We start from the raw sequence: 24689 nt of genomic DNA on the forward strand, positions 1-24689 counted from the left end.
TCTCTTTCTGCACATTTTATTATAAACGCATTATCACAAATTGTACATTTTGTTGAAAAGGGAAAAAAATTAAAGAAAAAGAAAGATAATACATTTACAAGAGTAAAAGCATTTCTTTATTTGACATGTTTATTAGATTTTTATTTAACTTGGTATTTAAAGTCTTCCATCATAGAACAGCACAATAAAACACAATATAATTTACAAATATGATCTACTGTGGTCGCTCACATTATGGACCAATAAACCTTGATGCTAACAGTGTGTCCACAGGAAATCCTTAAAACATGGTGTAGTGGTCGCCACTGGTGCTGATGATGTCACTGTTGCACTCCAAGGATTTGAGGACCCGCTCCAGTGCTGCTCTGTTCACGTTGAGGCTGAACCTCTGTCTGACTGCAGACAGGATGTGCAGAATGTGGCAACCTTTCTCTGCATCTACAGGCACAGGAGCAGACGGCTGTCACCATGGTATGTAGGGCTGATTAAATGATTAATCTGTGAAAACAACTACAGTTTTTCTATGGACCAAACAACAACTGTTTACTACCATACAACTATATTACTATCAGTATGCTGTTTAAACATCATGGAAAACAAGAACAAGAAACATAAGCTGCTTTCAGACACATGTCCATGTACATGTCTGGGTATTCTCCAGAGGGCTTGCATGTGTGAATGCAAATGGCTGTAGAAGTCACTCCTGGTATTCTCCAAAGATTATCCTGCCAGCTCCCAGGATGCTCATGTGAAAACAGCAGGAGTAAATGTCCTGTGTGCTTATGTTGCATTCCATTTACATCGGAACTCGGTAGCCAGAACTGGGCGTAAAGTCACTTTTGAGTTCACCATGTTCCAGTTGAGAAGTCATGGGTGCAAATCAATTGTAGTCGGGACTCCGGATTTCTGAGGTCACAGGGTGTTCCTGTGCAAGGATTGCCCCAATGTTCAGGAACTCGGAAACTCGCAGCAACCTCACCTTAATAGCACTTCTGTTTTTTTGTTTCACAGTAAATCAGTGTTTAAGTTTTAACTGTTTAGCTGTAGACGCGTGAGCGCAAAATACCATATAAAGCATTGTTGTTGACTGGTGTTGCTAATGGTGGTTAACAATGGCTAGCCCGAGACTTCTCAACTGGACCTCTGGTGTGATGACACTCACAGGTCTGATTTCTAACTTCTGATGCATTAAAGGAACACTTCACCGATTTGCATTTAGCTTTGTATTACTAGAATAGAGATAGTATTTTTAAAAATTGTGCTTCCCAATCTCAGTTTCCCCTGAGTCGAGTAATATCTTCCTTTTTTTTTTTTTTTTTTCTTTTTTTTTACGTGCCCACCAGTGACACTTGGTCCGAGCCTTGGTCCAAGGCTTGAAATGTATGAGAATGTAAACAGTGTCTGCCATCTTTGCCAACAGTTACGCTAACAGGACCAAGTGTCACTGGTGGGCACGTAACAAAGACAAGAATGAAGATATTTCCCAACTCAGGGGTCTTTATTACAGACAGGTTCCTTCAGCCAATCATGTGGTGTGAATAAATGGATTACCATAGTTGTGTTTCTGTAAGAGGTAAAGACACCTGCTTTATCTATATTCTTCCACAACTTTATTTATTGAGGTCTATCAGGACAACAGATGAAATGTGTTTCAGCAAACAATTACATACCCAAGCAAAGGTTATGAGTACTTACATTTCTCTCTCTTTGTGTCTTCTCTGATTATGTCTTTGACAGTGATGAGCAGATCTTTATCCTGTGCGGTCACCTAATGAGAAGAAACAGCCTCAGACACACATACACTATAACAACACAACAATAACCAAATGGAAATGAAAAACAAAAATTAATTCGAGACATCAGCGTTTCTCACTTGATAGACTTCATCCTGTGACTTCACCTTGCGGTAAATGATCCCCTCCTTGTGTAGGATTTCCAAGGTTTCCCTCAGAAGCTGGCGTAGCTGCTGGCAGACAGATGGACCCGCCACTGGCTCCTGAGCAGCGGCACAGGAAACACAATAAGCTATTGAAGTGGTTCTCTTGAACCCGCCTTTAAAGTAAAGATGGTTCAGGGAAAACCAGCTTGAGACTCACTCTCAGTGAGAACATGGCTGCCAGCAGGGACACAATGAGAAACTGATTTTTGCTACAAAAAGACTTGCCTAACGAAATCCATGCTCTTGAAAAACCTTCACTGCATTATTTCACTGTTAGACAGCATTTACCATCAGGAGACTTAAGTTTGTAAACTGCTCACCCTTCCACAACAAAGTCCATAGAAATCAACATCTTCTCCTTTCAGCTTCGCCCTTAATGGGTCACCACAGCAGATCATCAGCCTCCATCTTGTCCTATCCCACGTGTCTTCTTCTGTTAAACCAACTCATGTCGTCCTTCACAACAACCATGAACCTTCTCTGTTGCCTTACTCTTTTCCTCTTGCCCTCTAAATTGACCATAGGTGTGAGTGTGAGGGTGAATGGTTGTTTGTCGCTATGTGTGTGACCCTGCGACGGACTGGCGAACTGTCCAGGGTGTGGAGGATAAAGCGGTAGAAGATGGATGGATGGATCCCTTTAAAATGATAATCTGCTAAGTGGTTGAGTTAAAAAAACCTTGGGTCAAACATGCAAAGTAATGGACAGTGCACAAGAGAGGTGAAGAAGAGAGAGCATATTCAAGGGACAGCTAAGGTTGAACGGTTTGGAGATAAAGCAGGAGAGGCAAGGTTGAGATAGTTTGGTCACGTGCAGAGGAGGAATAGTGATTATATTGGACAAAGGATGTTGCTGGGCAGGAGGAATAGAGGAAAGCAACAGAGAAGGTTCATGGATGTTGTGAAGGAAGACACGAGGAGAGTTGGTGTAACAGAATTGTACACAAGGGATAGGGCAAGATGGAGGCTGATGATCTGCTGTGGCGACCTCTAAAGAAAGGGTTAGTTCAGAATGACGTTATAACGTTTACAGTTGTACTCTATTCTCACCTAAAAACAACGCTTCAGGTAAAGTCTGATATCTGATATTAGCTTAAACCCTTGATGTCACATCTTCAAACAATGATTACGATGATTCTGGTGTACCTCATCAACAGATGTTGTCTGGGTCTGGCAGGAGATGAGAGGCTGCAGGAGGTCCTGGACGTCATAGGGCCTGAACACGCTCACTGACCTCTGCTTAAAGAAAGTCTGGATGATGTCTTTGGCTTTGCTGATGGGAGTGAGCGCTGTAACACTGCAAAGCAAACACAAAACCAGAAACATTATTTACTCTTGGTTTTAGCTACTCTCACAGTAGAACTATTAAGCGTGACGTGGAAAGATACAACTGCACAGTCCTCTTAAGCTTTCTGTCCCAGGGTTTAATTTCCCTTTTATTCAGCAGCAGCTTTTTTGTGGTTGTAAAATGTACTGCAGACTATGTGTCAGTGCCCCATCCAACCATAAATGAAAAAAAACCTCAACTGTTATTTTAAGAAAATTGAGAATTGTGATGGGAATACAAATGCCTTTCTTAGAGACAGCAAAGGAATTTCCAGCAGAGGGCAGGGAATATTTCACACCAAAATGTATGGGAAAAAAATCAATCGGGACTGGATAATATATAGCAGCTCAAAAAATACCTTATTTTGCCTACCATGATTTTCTCCTATGAAGGAGAGAAAAAGTCAACTAGTGCACTAAATTCCACAGCTGTGATGAAAAATATCCTATATATATAAAAAAAGAAGGAACGAGGAAAATATCAAAAATCTAAAAAAAAGTGAGTATGGAGCAGAGAGGAGAAAGGATGAGGAGGCGACATAATATTGCCTTTTAGCAAGGCATTAACTACACATTTCTTTAAACAATTAGAACAAACAGCACCACAGGGTAGATCACCTGCAAAAGTGAGAAATGTACTATGTACTATTCTGCCCACTGTTTTAGTCATTAATATCCAGAGATCTTGGTTTGTTTACCTATATCTGATAATACATCTTAACTATGGGCCCTACATAAAGCCACAGATAGTGATAGATGTCCCATATACCTTGTTGCACTATGTTGCAGTGGTTTGTCATAGCACAGTCTGTACAGCTGAGGAACCTCCATCATCCATGCTATCTGGGCTGTCATGACTGGATCGTTCACCTTATCTGAAAAGACACATGAACACACATTAACACACAATGAATGGGCAGAGGAAAGAGATGGATTGCATGTGGTGTGTGGTTGTAAACAGTTCTGTAAGACACATAGGCCATCATAAAACAAGATGAAGAGTGCCCTTGCTTTGTGTGTGGTCCGAGGACTGAAGGGCAGATGTACCAACAGGATAGAGCCAATTTAAAAGGTTTTCTGCTGCAACATGCATCCAAAAACAGAGACTGCATATACTACAGGAGCACAGACAGGTTACATTCTTTTTCCCAGCTATACAGTACATACATGTCTTCATGCAAGGGTAGGACTGTAAGGTTTCAACATTCCTTCAAATACTTGTGCTGATCACATGATTAGCTGCAGGATTGCATCCAATGTAAACGTCAGTGATCATGCTCACAAACCTATGTATATCTGCCCTTGAGTGAATTAATGAATGCCTCATTTGAACCATCTCAGGTTAACTAACTGGGTATTTTGATGTTTTGATGAAAAGCAGTGGAGGTCTCTTCACTCACAGTAGGTGGAAGCCATGATTTCTCTCTGCTGCCTCGAAGTCTTGACCGGCCCTCTGACTCGAAGCAGCTCTCCTATCTCCAGGCAGCAGAGGTTCTTTTGGGCCTGTTGCAGTTTCTTCAACTCAATGATCGGATTGAAGGCTCCCTGAGCTGCATCACTGGGCTTCCCCTCAGCTACAAATGACAAAATAATACAGGATGTTACAGTGTGCTTTGTTGTAATTCATATACATACATATATATATATATATATATATATATATATATACATACATATATATATATATACATACACATATATATATATATATATATATATATATATATATATATATATATACATACATATATATATATACATACACATATATATACACACATATATATATATATATATATATATATATATACATATACATACATACATATATATACATATATACACACATACATACATATATATATACATACATATATATGCCCATATACATGAGAACACCTATCAAGCTGGAGAATACTATGTGATGAGGTCATCAGTGACAAGGTGGGCCTCAGTTTAAAAGAGAACATAGTTGCTATGGCGAAAAGCAACTGCTGTTAAATGAATGGATGAATCCTTAGCTTTGTCTCAATTTTCAGAGGACACATTCTACATGGCCTCTGTCTGTCTTCAAAATAAAAATAAAAATCCATGAAAGGTGCTAAATAATTGCACTACTCAATGTGTCGTGTCATTGTTTTTGGTTTGGCATAGCATTCATTTTAAAGGCTGCTGCATTGATAATCATCATATTTATTAAATTGAATTATTCATTAAAGACTATATATATAACGATTAGAAAATTATATTTAAATATGTCACTTAATAACACTTTAATTTTAAGCCTAATTATTTGTGAATTTGACCCCATTTATAGGCAATTTAATGTTATTCAATATCCTTCATTTAACAATAAAAAGCTGAAGAAATAATATGAATTCAAATGATATAAAAAAAAGTATATTACGAGTGTAAGTAGATTTGCCATTGCCTATTTAAATCCATGCTTTCACCAGTTCAGTGTTTAATCACTCTCTTGTTTAACCAGTGTGTTTAATTGTCTGAGGCTCCTCCCCCGATTTTGAATGCAGGAGTTGTTGCTCTGTCGCCTTTCTCTCTCCACCATATGCAGCGTGGTGTGAGCAGCACCTTGTTAGACAACTGCAACTCCATGTCAGATCTCACTATTAGACCCCACTCACTGTTCTGCACTCTCCCTTCCTCCCTCCTCTCTCTCACTCAGCTCTCAGCCCAATTCTTTGGCATTTGGGAGTTTAGTTATACTTTAGAACCTAAAAAGTTGGGAAAATGGTGCAAATTTGTTTGAGGACGGGGCCCATGATAGCTCAGCTGGCAGAGCTAGAAACATGTAGGGCAAAGGGCTTGGCTGTGTGTCTTCCCCCCTTTCACGCTTCACTGCCCTGTCCAAAAAAGCCCAAATTTGTTTGGGGGACCCCTCCAAAAAAATTCTCCCACAACCCATCTGTTGGTTCTGACCAAGTGTTTGGGAAACACTGCCGTAGACTCACATTTATTAGGATCCTCCTCTTCTTTCAACCGGTCATTTTTCCAGCACAGGCAGTTTATGACACCAGTCCCATCATCCACTGTAAACACAAGGAATGACACTCAAAATCACATCATAAACTATCTAATAATTCTATTGCATAATTCATTGATTGTTTGCACTTTAGTAAAATAACAAGAAACCTAAATGTACTATATGCATAAGATTAATACATGAGAATTGTTATTTGAGGGATAGAAACAAAGACATTTGTGGGAGGAACCAGAATAACCATAAGGGCTTCTGAAGTGGCTCTCCTATTGTGAGACATCATAAAACATAGATTAAAAAGCAACATTACCTCCATAACAGAAGAAGTCCTCTCTTTCCCTCTTGTACACTACTGTCCCAAGTACATCAACTTTGTAAATTGGGTGTGAATTGTAGAAGTAAATACCTGTGAGAGAAAAAAGTTTTTTCACACTATGTTTTATACATTTCTCACTTTTGCAGGTAATCTACTTAGTTCTAATCATTTCAAGGAAGGCACACTCAGTGCTTTGCAAAAATGTACCAAAGTGACTGAGAAAAACGCTTAAATATTAATTTTTTTTTACTTTTGTGAAAGATTTCGAGTTTCTTTTTTCACATAACAAAGATTCTTCAAAATTGATTCATTAAATTTTGGTTTATGGTCGAAACAAGACATCTGAGAACAGAATTGTGCAGTTTGGGAATCACTGATCATCCGATCGTCTGATATTTTGTAGACCAAACAACTATTTGATTAATTGAGAAAATAAATGACCGATTCATCAATTATGACAATAATGATTAGCTGTAGTCCTACTGTCGAGGAAGGGCAGTAAATGCCCAAAACACTCTCAACACAGGAACAAAACTGTTTGAGGGTAACAAAAAAGGGTAACAAAAGACAATAGTAACTACATTAATATATTAATTAAAATGACTGTAGAAAGTATACACATTATATAAATTTAGAGGAGAAAAAAACCACATGAAGACTGGAGGGTATCGACTTCAGAGACAATGTCATTGTGATGGCAAATTAACAACCTTAGTCTATATTGGTGCTTCCAGAGCATTTGTTAATGTCCTTTCAAACGTATTTCAAATGTAAACTTATCAGTCACCTGTTTTATTATTGTCAGAGATTGGTCTATGTCAGTGGTGTCTAGTACAAGTGTAAACTGATCTGTAGAAGAAATGACAGACAATTTAACTGTTAGGCTAAGCTATTCAGAGCTGTAATGTTACCGATGAGCTGTGTAAAGCCGGGCTGACAGACGGTGAGTGTATGCAGGTGTTATTTATCACCTGGCACCTGTGTGGACTCAGTCATGTGCAGGATATCTCTGACAAACAGCCTGGCGAAGGCACTGAACAACGGGTCTAATCCCCACATCGCGGAGGGAGGCTCCTCCGCTGGATCCTCCACCGCAGCCGCCTGTGTTTTAGCCATGATTTCATCGCTGCAGCGGGATTATTATCATAAACGTTGTTATTGATCCGTATGCCATCGTTACCTCCGCGAGGCTAGCGTCTTTAGATACACAAGCTAGCTGCACTGGAGCGTCGATGTGACGTCGGCTGACACGTGACGTGCTTAAACGGTTGTTAATTAGTTCTAATGTAGTTGACGTTAGCTCGGCGATATGTACGTACACATATGGGGATTTACGTGATGCACAAAAGTCCTATACCGTATGGAAAAACGATGTTTAAATATTTTGCAAAACATTTTCTATTCTGTGTAAATGTCTCGCAATGCCTTATGGGACATGTAGTTTCAGAGACACAAAGAAATCTCCTTGCTCTGCTGTTGAGGCAGTGTTGGTCGATGGACGCAGTATAATTAGCATGACAAACAAGTGCACACCATACTTAGTTGTTTTACTTAGCGAACGTACGCTGTGTTGTCTGCGTGGGCACTTGAATGACCCTCGTGGAACTTGCGGTTCGTCTCCCGCACAGACGGGGGCAGCAGAACACTGACATGACCGCGCCAACTGTCTCAAACACAGACACGGGAGCGAGCACGAAAAGAAAGAAAGCACGGCCGAGCGCGCACGCGTGAACGCGCATCGACACCAAATCCGCTAGATGATTAAAGCCGCCCCACAGCACGGGAAAGATGACTCTTTGAACTGTCCTGGAGAATGTGAAAATACGGAGCAATAGTAGCCGCTTTACCCTCAAGAACACGAATGAGTTGCGAGTGTTTGGAAGAACGACTTTTTCGAACCTTCTGTCTTTGCTTTTCTTTGGGTTGAAGAAAGAGCTGCCACAGTGTTGTCGGGCCAGTGAGTCGTCAGGAGTTTGAACAACGGCGAGCCTCTTGTACTGCTTTGCATTGTAATAAGTCTGTTTGTTTTAAAGAAGCGTTTTTTAATCAACATTTCAGATGATAGGTCATATAATGTTATCATTTGCTCATTTCTATCAATGACTCGTTGTGCGTAAAATAGCGCTGTTCTCTGAAAACCTTAATAGGCTAAGCTAGGTTCGGTCACGCTGACCGGACTGATATTTATAACTAGTTAATGGGGCATTTACTTTATGTTACTCCTGACACTTATGCCACTGCAGCGAACTGGTCAACAAAACCCGACGCAACTACTTCGTGAACTCTAACTGAATGCGCCCGGGTTCAGCATGTCGTTTTTCAATTTTCGTAAAATATTTAAATTGGGAGCGGAGAAGAAAAAGAAACAGTATGAGCATGTTCGCCGAGACGAAAACCCAGAGGAAATCTGGGACATCATCGGTGAACTGGGAGATGGAGCCTTTGGGAAAGTGTTTAAGGTAAGGACATGTGTTGTGGCAGCCTTGTGTTTTCCTGAAATGGTCTTTTGTGTCCTTTAGTGTCTTTGTGTGTGATGCCTGCCTGCAGTGTGTTGTCCTGTGACAGAGACTGCTGAACTGTTACTCCACTGTCCACTGTCAATCTGTTTGTCTCACAGCTCTCTGTTTACATGTGACACACAGACACATGTCATCATCACACCCAGCCATTTCTTCACATACTGCACAATGTTTAGTTTCCCCCACAAACCTAAGATATTCAGTTTCATAATCTCAAAATTAATTTTGTAATTGATTAATAATCAATCAATGTTGTTCACTTCCACTGTGCACCTCTCCTTAGGAGGACGTTTTGATATGTATTGTAGACCCTGGATGAAGGAGGATCACTGACTATATTTTCATAATCAATTAATCTGTCTTTTTTTCTCGATTAATCAAGTACTTGTCTTGGTCCACAAAATTATAGAAAATTTCCAAAAAATGTAGATCATTGTTTCCCAAACCTTGAAATGATGACATTCTTGTATCTTATTTTGTCCTCAAACCAAAATTATTCTGTTTTAATGATCACTGAAAATGGAAAATAAGAATTTAAAGATTAATCATTGCAGCCGTAAACCAGTATGTCGCGCAACACTAGTTCAGTGTTGTCCCTACAACGTAGTGTAATTTTCAAAGAAACAGCCAAAAAAATGCCATTTACATTTTCATAAAGCTGAGCTGACAAAGTGTCAAAGCCAACCCCTTCATCATTATAATAGTGCCGCTGTTTGATCTGATCCTGATGCACAACTGAATCCAGGAGCCTCATTTGCATATGTGACACTAACTGCAATCATACAACTCCAGTACCAGGAAGTTACTTTCCATACTATCTTTGTCTTTGTATATTTAGATTCTTGGAATAGTTGTACTTACTTATGATTTCATTCCAGTGTTGCTCTGCATCATACTTATATTAAGCCTAATCTTCTTGCACAGTGATTTAGTCACAGGTGGTCAGTTTTCCAGCATTCCTCAGCCAGGCTCACGTGAACCAGACTCAGGGAAAATACCTAAATAACAAGTCTTTTTTTTGTTAATATTCCGTAGAAGTATTGTTTGTTCCACTAAAAAAACACTCCAGAATCCAACTGAAGAAAGTGCATTCAGAGTAAATTGCTGTATTGTGTTTTCAGTCTGTCTGGTCTATTCCAGGTACGATACACCATTCCTCTTATGTATCAGTGGGAGAGTCCCCAAACTCTTTCTATTCACAATCAAAGATCGGCTGTCACCAAGCAGTAGATGACGTATTTGTTTTCTAAATGGTGTGTAGGGCTGACCACAGAACACAGCAGGTTACTAGGAAGTGGCTGAATCCCATATCGCAGCAGCAACTTCATTGAGCACATCCTGTCTCCAGCAAGGCCAAAACAAACAGAAGAAAATTTCCTCTCGAACACGACATGTCTCATGTCTGTGTTGATTTGCTGTGCCCTACATCTCATCTCTTTGCCTCGTCTTATAAGTTTGTGTCACTGGGGTAAATTCAAACGATGGTTTTAGGCAGCAGTGGATCAACAAACTGCTGTGTGCTGTGATGTATAATATCTGGACTTCTCTGTGTACCTTGGTGCAGAGAATGACTATTTTACAAAGTAACACAGTTTAATTTTTGGGAAAGTCAAAGACGTCACGTCTTTGAGGTAAAGACGACCTCAGATCTGGCGTTAACCATGTTGACATCAATCAGTCTTTTATGGATAAACATCCAGAGCATTAAAATGAGAGCAAGCTCTAATATTCTATGCCAGATAACCGTGTGAGAGTGGAGAAGCATAAGTGTGTGGTTTATTTGAGCACTATGGCCTTATAACTGTCTAATGACGTTCTCATCCTACAGGCTCAAAACAAACAGACGGGCATCCTGGCTGCAGCCAAAGTTATTGACACAAAGACAGAGGAAGAGTTGGAGGACTACATAGTGGAGATTGAAATCCTGGCATCCTGTGACCACGAAAACATTGTCAAACTGCTTGATGCTTTCTATTATGAGGGCAAACTCTGGGTGAGTAGTGGGAGGAGCTCTCTGGAACTGTTCAGGGTGTGTTTCCTTTCTATTTCCTTCCAAAATATGGAGCTAATATAGCAGTTTCAGTGTATCCACTAGGTTAACAGCTTTGGGGGGGTCACACAACACAAACACTTACAGGAATCATGGTATTCATGTGCTTTATCTATCTATTTATGCATACATGCATGTGTTATGTATAGTTAGTTAGTTAGTGTTGGGGGTATGACCAAGATGCATGCGTGAGTGTGTGCAATTGGGGCGGACCTGCTGTGTGCAATACAGAGCGCAGGAGCAGGAGGAGATTTGTGAACGTGTGACCATGCAGAGACAAAAATTACATACTGTCGTATAAATAAGATATATATACAATATATATTACCCGTTGTAATGGTAGAGGAAACACAGAGTTTGATTTTGCAGAACTTACATACCACAGGAGTGGGAAAAAAAATCTTCATTTTCTCTTAAACAATTGTGAATCAATTTAGAAAAAATTGAATGTAAGGGGATTTTTTCTTTCCTATGCATAAAGCTTGTTGTAGTGTGAAACTTTTGAATATACAGTAAATGCTTTTGTCAAATGAGTTCACACAATGCTGCTAAAGCCTACCAGCTCCACACAATACTGTGTCTCTCAGTACAGCAGTGTATTGCTTTTGTTTTGCCTATACATAGCACAAGTGAAGCTGTAAACATTTAAAATATGTTTTAAAGTTGCGCCCACAAAACGTTTCCACATAATCTTTCCTCCTGCACATGGCCTCTGTGTATCACAGAGCTGCACTTGGCTCACTTCTTATCTGTATTTTATTCCAATAGCTTGTTTTTCAGATTTACATAGTAACCGCCAAAAAAACCATCATGAAAGAAATGCTTTAAGTTTCTTCGAGTCACTGTGTTTTCGCTTTGTATGCTCAATATATTGGTCTCTCTGTGTTTTCCACCATCTGTGGTAAGTTGGTCATTATGCTGTGTTCCATTTACATCCAAACTCAGAACAGGACGTGATGTCACCCCTTACTTCACCACATTCCAGTTAAGAAGTGGCAAATGCAAACATATCTCAGGCTAGCCATTGTTAGCAACACCGGTAGATAACACAACGTGTTAATTCCCACACACAAACCGCAACAGGTCTGTGGTTAAAAATTAAACAGCACCATGCGTACCACTGATTGACTGTGCAACATACAGAAGTGGTATAAACGGTAAGAGTAGCAGTGAATCCTGAACTCGGGGTATGTGATGTTGTCACAGTTTCCATGTTACAAATCCAAGGTCACTGGGCATTTGCTCAAAAAATGCTGGTCACCACTTGGTCAAACACTGCTGTTTGCAGCATTTGTCGCAAGTCAGCTAATGTGGTTGTGTTGGTCACTCTGGCACGAACAGCATGCCCAAGCTGATCCCACAAGTGTTCAATGGAGTTGAGGTCAGGACTGAAGGCAGGCCATTCCATCCTCTCCACTCCCCTAGTGTCTGATAAACCCCACACTGTGGGGGCAAGTTTTGTCATCTTGCATAGACTTAGAGTTCTGTAAAAAAGTAAATTACATACATTATTGTTAAATAAATAATCTCTGCCACACTTTGAGGTGACAGACTTCCAGTCTGTGCTGTAAATGTACGGGTGGAGTGGCTCAGTGGTTAAGACCGGTACCCTGTGTGCGAAAGACATCATGGTCGCAATGGTCGCAAGTTCGATTCCACCCTGGCTGATTGTACTCAATTCCATTGTAAGTCGCTTTGGATAAAAGTGTCTGCGAAATGACATGTAATGTAATGTAAATCAGAAATTAAATAACAGAAAGTCAAAAGAAAGCAGCAGTTTATAGTTCCACTGTTATCTGTAGGTTGTAATGCACAGGTACATTTAGGCATAATAGTGTTGAAATTGTACTTATTCTTCTCAAGAAATGTTTTGTTTTGTTCTTGTTGTTTATAGGTTATTATTCTATTATTTTACTGGTCTGGCCCACTTGAGATCAAATTGTGCTGTATTTGGCCCCTGAACTAAAATGAGTTTGACACCCCTGCACTAAATTGAAGACTTGCATGTGGATCATTACAAGTTATTCATATACACTGGTTTACACCTGGAAAAAAATGTTTGAGAGTTTTAGTTATGCTTAATAGCATGCATAAAATAAAGTTGGAGTGGTTTTAGGGGTTTAGTTACACTTTAATAACTATTAATAATGTCAGCACACAACAGTATTATAGCACATGCACAGACAGCATGGCTGTGCACACAGATCTACGACCTCTTATTTTGTCATGAAACTGTAGCTGGGGAAAATGGACTATAATGGCCACCACAGTCTACATAATTAATGGGAAACATTGATTTAATCCTGATTAAATAATACATAACACATCTAGCATGCCAGTATCTTTTTACTTGATGTAAAAACTAGATTTTTCTTTTTTAAATCCAGCCTCCAAGCAACAAATAAAATGTATACCACAGTCAACAGACAGATTCAGAAATGTGTTACGATGATCTGTGAACCTGTGATCAGATCTAAAATACATTGGCTTTTATGAATCAATACACAACCATCTAAAAAGTTGTATCATTATAAACACTTGTGATTACCTGAGTGTTTAATTTCAGTCTGTTTTACTGTGCTCTCTGCCCTTTTCCCCTCCATTGTCCTCTGAACAAAAGAGGCTGTTTGGTGATTTTTATCTTGGCCTGTGTGGCACCTGTTTGTCCGCAGGGAGCGTATCTAGGCCATATCTAGGACTCTATTCCACATTATACCATGAGAGAGGTTGACTTACCATACATATACAGATAAAATCCACACACTGACCTCTGTTTCCTGCTTTAGTTTCAGTTTAATGATTCTGTCTCTGAGATGTAGCTGGTATTTTCATCCTTGTGGCTCAGATCATGCACGTCTTACATCTTCCAAGTCTGTGGCACATAAATGGTATGGAGTATTATGTGGACGCATACTTCTTCTTGTATTTGTGTACGTCAGATAAACAAGTGGGGGAGGAAGCCACAGCCTTGACCTGTGTTCTTCTCTGCCAGCTGCCACTGTGACAAACCTCTGTGGAGGCCATTGTACACCAGCAGAGCCACTGAAACAACAGCATGCCCACAGAGAAACACTAGAATGGTGTGTGTGTGTGTTGAATAGGCAAGACTGTTTTGAGACTCAAGGCATTGAATGTCTCATCAGAGCTTTGTTGGTGGAAGTGAGGTGTCTTGAAAATCATCATCTGAATCGTCAAAATTCCATTCAATGTTGGCAAAGCTGGACTTGGCCTTTTTGTGGGGAAATGGACAGTTTAAGGTTTTAACCAACCAATCAACCACAGTTTCTCAGTGGTTACGCAATTGCAGAAGTGCTGATACTTCCTCTTCTCCAGGTGACATTTAGCTCTATCTTCCACAAATCTCAGTGTACAGTGGGGTTTGACTTTGACTTTTTTTTTTTCCAAGGAGTACATTTGCGTTTTTACTTTTACTTGTATTCCACTAAATAATACTCAATACATGCCCTAAAATGTATTTTGTAAATGTACTCTGAGTACATATATTATATTATACTTCCACATTGTATTGCATAGGTCCGTTTAGTGGAAACACTGCCATTACATTAGACTATCCAGAACCCATCTTTAATAATAACGTATTCATTCATTCATTCATTCATTCATTGTCCTTTTAAAGCAACAGTGACAGAGAGTAAAACCAAACGCTGACATGTTACTTGCAAATGATCACTATCGGCAAAAACATGGCTGCCATCGTCGACACAGGGAAACTGATTTGAGCCACCTAGTGTGTGGTCAAACCAAGTCATTTTGCAAATTATTCATTATTATGCATTCATTCATTCATTCATTAAAAATCTATGCCTGCTTAGTTGAGCGAAAACAATTTAAATTTAACAATTTAATCTCGCTGTGAGACTGCATATTCTCACTGGAAACTGAGATTTGAATACTGCTCACTCTCCTGTTTTTCTACATGAGCCGCTTTTCTACTGTTGCCTTGTTTGGCAAGTCACATGAGGTAAATCTGAACGAAGGGTTTCAAACACCGGTCACACAATAACACGTTTTAATTTACTGTTTGTGGCTGTACATTAACAACTCCAAATTTCAGTCTCAAATCGTGCTGGGCGGTATGACAACAAATGTATATCACGGTATGTTTCACAGTAAACAATGGTATTTCTTTTTTTGTGTATGAGCATGAGAGAGAGAGGCACAGTTGAGTTTTTGTGTGTGTATTGCGAGTGGTCATGTGAGAGAGGGAGGGAGGGGTGCAGTTGTGTGTGTGTGTGTGTGTGTGTGTGTGTGTCATCTGCTCAGGTAGTGGAGTAAAGTGCCAATCACTGCAATTACCACCACAGTTACCTCTTCAGCTAAGCCCTTGGAAAAACATTGAGTCTTTGAGTTTACAGTTTTTGGTATACCGCCCAGCACTAGCTTCAAGTTAGTAAAGACTGGCAGGACCAAGTGCTAAACATATTATTGAGATATTGTAGACTTAAGCAGGTGTTTTAGTAGGTGAACCATCTGTTATGTGGACAAAGTATATTTTCCTTGTGTCCCTTGTGTTTTCACTGAAAGTGAGCATCTCTGTCTCATGCTGGTTTTGAGGTCAGAGGGCACACAGAGAGCAGTCAACACATATCCACACACAAGCAGATCCTTTCCTATACATTATTTATCTTTTTCACTCTTTGTTGGCATCCACAAAAAAACTACCCAAAACAACTCTAAAAGCTGCAATACATAGACCAGGTGATGGTAGATCAGTTCAGTGATAGTCTACAAAAGTCTTGCTGTGAATGGGTACATAATAGAAGATACTGCACATAGGCAGTTTTGAGTGGTCAACATATAAATACAGACCATTTAAATGGTGCTGTAATACATACACCTAAAATGAAGATATGTGTTCAAACTTTTTTATAAAAAAATAAAGCTTTAGTTGTATATATAACAGTGGGTTAGAACCAAGCCAGGGCAACTAAGAAAGAAAAAAGTTATAGTGAACATACCTAACAAACTCTAGAAGAGGAAGAGAGCTGGGGCTATGACATCATTGTTTTCCCAAAGTAGTGATTGTTTGTATATGTGAAAATGCAAGAGTGGTGTTTTGAGATTTATTTTAAATAGTCTGTCAGATAGGAAACAGTTGCCGATTCTCTCTACTCATTTTTTTGTGTGTATGTCAGTACAACTGTCCCTTTTTTTTTTTTTTAAAGTTAATGAAAACACTTCCCCAGATGCTTTTGCCATATGTGCTTGTGCTACCATAGCCATGCTACCTAAATACTCCAATCCTATTTATAGAGTGAGGCCTATGGTCTGACCATGGAGCTAACAGGCTACACAGCAGCTGTGTGAAACGCTTTTCACCAAGTGCTCCAACTCGACCAATTCTCTTACATCGGCAGCCATACAGAAAACTCCTAAATGCCATACAGTAGTGATTCATTCATGCTTTAGTCCTGCACTAAATACATTGAGGTTTCTCTGTGAACATGAGAACTTCCAGACCCTCACAATGGATGTTAGAGGTCACTATGTTTAGCATGTGCAGACTGTACTCTTGAAATGCAAATTGTGGCAAAGGATATATTTTCATTTTACACTTTGTTGAAATAAACAAATACCCTCTCTTTGTCTATGTTGGAAAAACATGACTGTGTGTTTTGTTTTTGTTGTTCCTGTTGGCAGATCCTCATCGAATTCTGTGCAGGCGGGGCAGTGGACGCTATCATGCTTGGTGAGTCAGCACTTCCCCTTTGAATACGGGTTACAATGTCAAACAGGAAACAGTTCAGTAATCAGCATTAATCACAAGGCATGGAGTATTCAGCCAGTGGGGAAAAATAAGCCAGTGAAGAGTGTTCATAAAAGCCCAACTTTAGTGACTTTCATTTGAATGCCTCTCAGGTTTTATCATACATTGATGACATTAACGTCTCTGATAATCACACTGACCCTGTGTATGAATGCTGTACTCAATCATTGGCTTAGGGCTGGGTGATATGGGAAAAGATCTTATCATGATGGGCGATATGGCTTTTAAATAATGTCTTTTATATTTTTAGGCTATATCCCAATATATGAGATTTATGAGGGTTAAGCTGCACACAGGTTGTTTCTCTGTGCTCATGGAGTTTTCTAATGAGATGTTTGCACTTCTCAAAGGGGAGAGAGAATACACTGTAAATACACTCTAAATAAAATATGTACAGTAATCTTTATTGCATGCTTAAAATACAGTCTTTACCTTTCATTTCAGATAAAATCTTGTTTATCTTGGCTTTTTAATGTTAAATGAAGGATATTTACTTACTTTACGTAAAAGCAATACATAAATAATTAGCCTTATAATCAGTGTTATTAAGTGACTTTTTTTAATATCATTTAGTCAATTCCATGTCTTTTGTAATCAAGTGTAATCAAGCGTTTACCTCCTTCACCAAGTCAGTGCCTTTGTGTCACGCCCGAGTCCACAGTGTTCAAGTTGAAAATGCAAAGGTATCTCTCTCGGGCCAGTTGATAACAACGCTGTACATTGTAATTTGAGAACACAAACAGCGTAGCAAGATGCCTGCAGTTAAAAATGAAACACCATCTCTAACTGATTTACTGTGGAAAAAATAAAACAGGCCTGTTACTAATGATGAAAGTTCCAGGGTGCTCCAAAAGAAACTCTGACTAAAAACATGGCTGTAAAGCAGATTATAGCCAGCAGGGGGCGTGCACAGAGGGTGCTGACCATCTGTCAGTGCCTTGTACAAAAAAATCCCTGAACTGTAAGTAGGGACTCCTAAGCATGTGTTTTGATGAACCTTCCTTTCCCTGCAGAACTTGAGAGACCTCTTACAGAGCCTCAGATCAGGGTGGTTTGTAGGCAGACCCTGCAGGCCCTCGTCTACCTCCATGACATTAAAATCATCCACAGAGACCTGAAGGCTGGAAACATCCTCCTCACACTCAATGGTGATGTGAAGCTAGGTAAGTTTCATCTAGATGTTATCACCAGACAAAGTTATGCCTGGGCTGCACTAGATAGAGATGTGTTAATGTGTTGTCAGTCACCATCAAGCTCAGCTCTAACCACACACAGTCCTGCTGTCTGTTTATACCAGAGTCACAGTTTCCACACGTTACACTTTCATGTTTCTGCAGGAGCAACATGGGGTTAAGTGTCTTGTCCAAGGACGCATTGACATTTTACCTTCCTGTTAAAAGATGACTCACTCTTGTAGTATGTAATATGGCGGCACATTTATGTCGAAAGTGGTGAGAGCAGTAAAACTTGCTCATGAGTAAATGATATTACCGCACCTGCGCAGATATTAACGTACACAGGCGCAATATAGGTGCTTGCACATGTATTAAACAACCATGAGCAGTACAGACAGCTGCGAGTGACAAACATCTAAGCACTCGTAAGTGAAGTCTGTTATGGTTGAAAACTGAGTTGACCAGACTTTTGGCAGATTGGGGGTGGAAACCAAGGAGGGCACTTGTGATTGGTCACTTTCATTGTGATCACTCCCACAAGATACATCTTGTATTAGATAAACAGCTATAACTACAAGCCCCTGTGGACAGTAATTGAATAAAAGTGGGACTGAACTCGGCATCATGTCTGGCCCAGTCATAAAAGAGAATAAAGTGAAAGTGTAAATAATAAATAAATGTGTTCAGTCTAGCAATGTGGGCTGTGTGCCCTCAGCCATAGTCTCCATGAACTCCCCTCATGCTTCCTCATGATTGGATCATCTATTCACAACAAAGTGGTGCATTCACTTATCTGAGCTGCTGAAAATGGTTCAGGACTTCTATCATGTGATGTCGCATGGATGTGAAAAACAACTCCGCCACTTTGTTTGACAGTTACTTTTAACCCTTCTAATGCAAGAAGCTTACGAGTTCACATGATCCCTCTTGGGAAATGACATGTAAAAAGGGTCACAAGAGAGACTTTGTGTCAACTGTGGCTTGTGCTGCTCTAACTCATATAGAAGATTTTCAGAAGCTTTTGCTGTGCAGTTGTTCATTATTGCCATGATTAATAAATAACAATAATACAAATTTTAAATAGAAAATCAAATCAAGCAAATCAAACATTTGATATATTTGTCACTGTCAGCGGCCAGTCACAAACATGTTTATCTCCTGTCTAAGTCTGGGTTCGTTTATTTTGATTACCGTCTATTTTTAGTGAGGGTGGCTGAAGAACTTCCACATTTTACCAACAGGGAAAAAAATGTTTGTATCTCTTTTGTTTTGTTTTCCTGCCTAAACTAATTTATTTCACTGGAAAGATAAAATGCATCCCTCCCCTAAATCTTGGTTTTGTGCAAACATTTGTGCAAAACTTGGAGAAACGATGACGTTCTCTTCGGTCTGTACAATAACATGCGTATAAATCGAGACAATAATTAATCTAAAATTATATTTTGGCTTAAACAAGTAGGTTATAATTTAGATTAATTGATCAGCCCTAATTCTAATAGTTGACTTCTATTCTATTAGTCTTCTGGTAATGTACTAGCACTCTTTTTTTTTTTTTAGGGCCAAGATGTTATCATAAGCTGAGAATCTCTCTCTCTCTCTCTCTCTCTCTCTCTGTGAAGTAAACTGAACTTAATGTGTGAAGGTGCAAATCGGGTGCAATATTCCCACTACCAGTTACTAAGAGGGGTATGAGTCATTGATGGATGGCACAGACTCATTGAAGTAACACGGCAAACATTTCCTTCAGGGACGTAACACACCTACGTCCCTGATACTCTAGGCTGCAACTCACAAACATTTTAATAATCGTCAATAGTTTTCTTTATTAATCGTTTGTTTCATAAAATCTTTACAAAACCGTGAAGTGATGATGTTTTCAACTGTCTTTTATTACTTTGTTATAGAACCCAGAAAACATTCACATGTAGAAGCTGAAAAATCTCAAACATGTTTTAATTAAAAAGTCAAACTGATAAATCATTGATCAGAGTAGTTGACAATTAATGATTTAATAAATGATCAATCGTCCCAGCTGTAGCTGATACAGCAGTGTATGGTTTCATATTATAGTGTTGATGTAGTGCACTGATGAGCTCAGCAGTTGTGTTGATATAGGAGACTGTTTTTCTCTTTGTACTTTTATGTTTAGTTAAGTTTGGAAAATGTGGCTAATTACTGGTTTTCCCTTGAATCACGTGTCTTCCAGCTGATTTTGGCGTGTCTGCCAAGAACAGCAAAACCCTGCAGAGGAGAGACTCATTCATTGGAACGCCTTACTGGTGGGTGACAAATAAAACAGAAAGATGACTGTACTACTCTATTATTCATCTGCAGTGTTGCTTTTTGTCATATAAGTCGAAAAGTCCATTAGTCCATATATAAACCAAATAGAAGTCCAGTCAACGTCAAAAAATTCTCCATCTCCTCTCAATGACTTCCCTTCTCTGTTCCAGGATGGCTCCAGAGGTGGTGATGTGTGAGACATCCAAGGACCGCCCATATGACTACAAGGCTGATATCTGGTCCCTTGGGGTCACATTGATTGAGCTGGCACAGATTGAGCCACCAAATCATGAGATGAATCCCATGAGGGTCCTGTTGAAAATAGCCAAGGCCGATCCTCCTACCTTGATGCAGCCGTCGCGCTGGTGAGTCCTAACAAGAATGAATCAACTCTGTAGATGGTTCATTTTGCTTAGTTTTACATAATGTTGTTGTTTTCTCTTACTTTATTTTTCTTCATGGCCCGTATATACAATGAAGACAGTCTTGCAAAATTCACAGTGAAGGCTAAATCTCTTCATGCCTTCTGTAATGTTATAAAAATAAATACAAATATAGATTCCGAAATGAAACAAGTAAAGTAAGTGTAATGCAACACAAAATTAAAATAACACAAAAAGTAGATTTAACTTGCTAACGAAAGCAAAAGAATGGGGGCATCCATTCGTGTTGCTCAAATCCTTTTAAAAAGGGGAAAATATCGAATCAAATAAAATGCAGCTGCAGACGTCCAAATATATGATAATTGACATCAAATCAAAAGCCATTTTCTAGTAATGGGTCATTAAGAAAACAATACAAAAACAATATATCCTTAGAGGACATGAGCTCTGAAGGCAGGGCACAAGGTTTCCACTTCAAACACTGCCTTCAGTGTTGACACAAATAAATACTTTCAGAAACAAATCACACTTAAGCCTTTTTTTTTTTTTTTTTTAAGGTCCCATGAATTCAGTGATTTCCTGAAGCGGTGCCTGGACAAGAATGTGGACAACAGGTGGAATGCAGCACAACTTCTTCAGGTACCTTTCTCCTCTACGTTCACATTTTTACTCTCAATCATGAGACCAGTTTCAGGCCCAGAACGACTCTGAATGCCGCAGTACATATACCAGGTCTGTATGTGGCACTGTAGAGCTGCTACACCAAAACTGGAGAGACGGCGCTGAGCATGTCCATAGGGCATGTTCGCTGTGTACAAACATTTGTTTGATTGAAACTTTATTCAAATGGGTATACATTACAATGTAAACAATCACACAAAGACCGAATGCAGGGAAAATACAGTAAAAGATATACAGAAAACAGATCATATAATCTTCATACACAAGAAGTGGAAGACGACGACGGCGGCGAGAACGAAGACAGGCAACGGCGAAAGCAAGCACGAGAGAGAGGTGGGATTATGACAATCTTCTCACAGTAGTCTATTGGTTGTCTACACAAAATCACACGGGTGGTACTTTCGTGTAGACAACAAAAAATTGCATTTCAGTGCTCCCAAAACGCTATTTTTGTGTAGATAAAATGCCGATACGATATGACGAGAAAACTCTGGTGGATTCACCTAGACTCATTTCCATGTGGACAGCCCCATAATCCTCTCTCAGTTCCTCCAACCCCTCGCTGTCCGTCCCATACCCATATGTCGCCTGCCATCCAGAGTGTGTGTGTTTGTGTGTGTGTTAACCTGCTCTGTGTCAGACACCGTGCCAGACACCATGTGTTCTGATACTCATCCCTCTGTGCCTGAGCTGACGTTGGCAGGGCAGGATATTCTTTTTCCATTGGCTTTAAGGTGCTTGGCAAAGTCAGAGCCACTTATACCCAGAGAGGCAGCACCAACACATCCATACACTAGACACTAGCAACTCGACAGCAAGAATTGTTCTATGAAGAAGAAGAATTAATGGGCCTGAAAATCCAAAATGGTCTGCCACCAATGAAGGTCTTGATATCAAAGAAGCTGCATATTCTCAGGCCAGCGATAGAATATGTGCAGCAGATTTCCAAGCCGGCAAAGGTGAGGCTGATGAGAGATGTGTTGTATATGTCGTATCTATCTTTGACACAGAGTGAGGGAGGCTCCCACAGAGAGACTGAGTGGCGCAGGAAAGACAGATTGAAATATAATATAAAGCCTGTGTTGTTAAATAATTGTGTTGCATGTCAAATAATTGTAGTCTGAGCAATTTAGATCTCCAAATCTGTGGGATTAAATCAAACCTTTGAGCTCTTGTTACAGCAGGTGAAATGATTACCACATTAAATACTATGCTTCAGGTGGTACCTTTTGAAATCAGACTTTAATTTGTGTTTTGGACAGCATCCATTTGTGTCCAGTGTGACCGACAGCAAGCCAGTGCGAGAACTCATAGCTGAGGCAAAGGCCGAGGTTACTGAAGAGATTGAAGAGCACAAAGAGGAGGAAGAAGAGGAGGAAACAGAAGCACATCTGGTGGGTAAACTGACATGGGTTGTTGATCCACTGCTCCCTCCACCAGTACATTGAAATTATTTTCTCTATGGACTGAAAAACAATAGGTTTGATCCATGATTTAAAAATGGTAACTTTTAGATTTTTAGTAAAGGCAGTTGTGTAGAAACAGGAATATTTAATATAATTAATAATTGATATTGTATCTAAATCATGACATGAGACAAGATATGGTCTTAGATTTTGGATCTTGTCACATGGTGATGAGGTATCTGTGATGACTTTTCCTGGTTTTAAAGGCTGTTGCATTGATCATCATACTAATTATTTTGAATACATTTGTGAAATACGATAAATTAGATATTATTTTTATATATATATATATATATATATATATACATATAGATTAAACAATTCTATAAAAAGAATCTATTTTGGAATTTGTATACATATGTATATATGTGTGTGTGTGTGTGTGTATATATATGTATATACATATGTATGTATATATATATCTATATATATGTATATATGTGTGTATATATGTATATGTGTGTATATATATATATATGTGTGTGTGTGTATATATGTATATATATATATATATGTATATGTATATATATGTATATGTATGTAAGTATGTACTGACTGGTATTTCTACCTGTGCTTCCTTTATTCAGGGACACAAACGTGCCCCGTCTGATGTCAGCATCACCAGTTCAGAGGATGAGAAGATCCCCCTGTCTCCCTCCATCTTGGAATCTGTCCCTGAGAAGGTTGAGCCAATTCTGCATGTGCCAACACCCACTGATATCACTGTGGCTAAGGATGTGGTGGACAGTAGCTTTGTGGGGGAGCCAGTGACAGAAGAGCACACAATGCAGGCTGAGAATGCAGTGGGACAGCAGAAACATGTGGATGAGGAGCCTTCAGTAGCAGAAGGAGATGTTGCCTCACCTGAAAAAGAGACAGCACCAGAGGAAGAAGTTAAAGAACTGCAGCAGCTGGAGATCACTGTTGTGGATGAACAGCAAGTGGACACAGCCCAAACCACCCCAGAGGAAGCTGCTCAGGAAGACAAGGAGGAGTCCGATACACTGACCGAGGAGGAGGAGGAGGAGGACCGGTACAAACATCTAAAGGTGTCACTGACACTACCAGAGCAACATAATATTGTTTCCAACGAGGAGAATGGAGAGAGGCCCGGAGACGATGATAAAATAAATGCTGAAGATGAGACGAAGGTTCCCGACAAAGCAAAGGATGAGAAAGAGAGAGATTCAGACTTGGGAAGGGGCTCCTCTGCAGTCAACAGCAACACAGAGCTCAATCTGTCCATCTCCAGCTTTCTGTCCAAAACTAAGGAGCCTGCATCTGTTTCCAAGGTAACACAGAAACACAAGTCCTTAAGCTATATTAATGTATATATAAATAATCCAGGGGGTGTCCATGCTGTTTGCCAGCTGCCATTAAACATAAAATGCAGAAGAAGCAACATGCAGGGTTCACAAGTAGGAAAACAGCTGGACTGGGCATTCTTTCAAACCTGCTGCTGCATTACATCCTAAACTTTCTGATAAACATTCTTTCATTCACAACCAGAGAATGCTTTCAATTCAGAAAAGGCTTGATAATTAAACAAGATATGTTAATTTGTTTTGGGGTCTGTAACGGTACTGAAGTTGGCATCCAGATTCAAATTTAAATTTGTCGTATGTAAATCTGAAAAATGGCATTTGAAAATTTTGACAGTGTCACACTTCGTGTAGTAGACGGGAGCATCAACATTTCTCTGTTTCTCTTGGTCTTTCTCACACATATACACACACACACACACACACCTGTCTGTCTGTCCATCT

At 39.6% G+C, this 24689-nt stretch overlaps 2 protein-coding genes across 4 annotated transcripts in view; one reads left to right on the top strand and one right to left on the bottom strand.

The window, feature by feature from the left end:
- stn1 (STN1 subunit of CST complex) lies at positions 1-8246 on the bottom strand. Of its 3 annotated transcripts, none has more exons than XM_058641647.1 (9): positions 8143-8246; positions 6573-6668; positions 6234-6311; positions 4665-4838; positions 4034-4139; positions 3085-3235; positions 1874-1996; positions 1696-1768; positions 1-438 (listed from the first exon to the last, which is right to left on the bottom strand). In XM_058641647.1, exons 1-9 carry the CDS (start codon positions 8228-8230, stop codon positions 281-283), a joined length of 1047 nt encoding a protein of 348 aa, XP_058497630.1. In that variant the 5' UTR covers positions 8231-8246; the 3' UTR covers positions 1-280. The 3 variants fall into 3 exon arrangements, with proteins under 3 accessions (XP_058497630.1, XP_058497629.1, XP_058497631.1); XM_058641646.1 differs by lacking the exon at positions 8143-8246 and adding an exon at positions 7550-8088; XM_058641648.1 differs by lacking the exon at positions 8143-8246 and adding an exon at positions 7550-8089 and having other exon boundaries at positions 387-498.
- slkb (STE20-like kinase b) overlaps positions 8163-24689 on the top strand; it is a 27671-nt gene continuing 11144 nt past the window's right edge. Inside the window, exons 1-9 of the mRNA XM_058641644.1 lie at positions 8163-9037; positions 10926-11090; positions 16809-16857; positions 17949-18098; positions 20317-20389; positions 20564-20758; positions 21334-21415; positions 22720-22851; positions 23511-24215. Coding sequence (XP_058497627.1) covers positions 8888-9037; positions 10926-11090; positions 16809-16857; positions 17949-18098; positions 20317-20389; positions 20564-20758; positions 21334-21415; positions 22720-22851; positions 23511-24215 — 1701 coding nt within the window. The 5' untranslated portion in view covers positions 8163-8887. The remainder of the gene's footprint in view (positions 9038-10925; positions 11091-16808; positions 16858-17948; positions 18099-20316; positions 20390-20563; positions 20759-21333; positions 21416-22719; positions 22852-23510; positions 24216-24689) is intronic.

Source organism: Solea solea, chromosome 10 (assembly GCF_958295425.1).
Source record: "Solea solea chromosome 10, fSolSol10.1, whole genome shotgun sequence".
NCBI lineage: Eukaryota > Metazoa > Chordata > Actinopteri > Pleuronectiformes > Soleidae > Solea > Solea solea.

What these genes read in the sequence shown, in the direction of transcription:
- stn1 (XM_058641646.1), bottom strand. Translation starts at nt 7,694, where the DNA reads ATGGCTAAAACACAGGCGGCTGCGGTGGAGGATCCAGCGGAGGAGCCT. An exon ending in TGAGTCCACACAGGTGCCAG is followed by an intron (nt 6,669 to 7,549) that starts GTGATAAATAAC and finishes TTTCTCTCACAG; the next exon opens with GTATTTACTTCTACAATTCA. An exon ending in AATCATGGCTTCCACCTACT is followed by an intron (nt 4,140 to 4,664) that starts GTGAGTGAAGAG and finishes GTGTCTTTTCAG; the next exon opens with ATAAGGTGAACGATCCAGTC.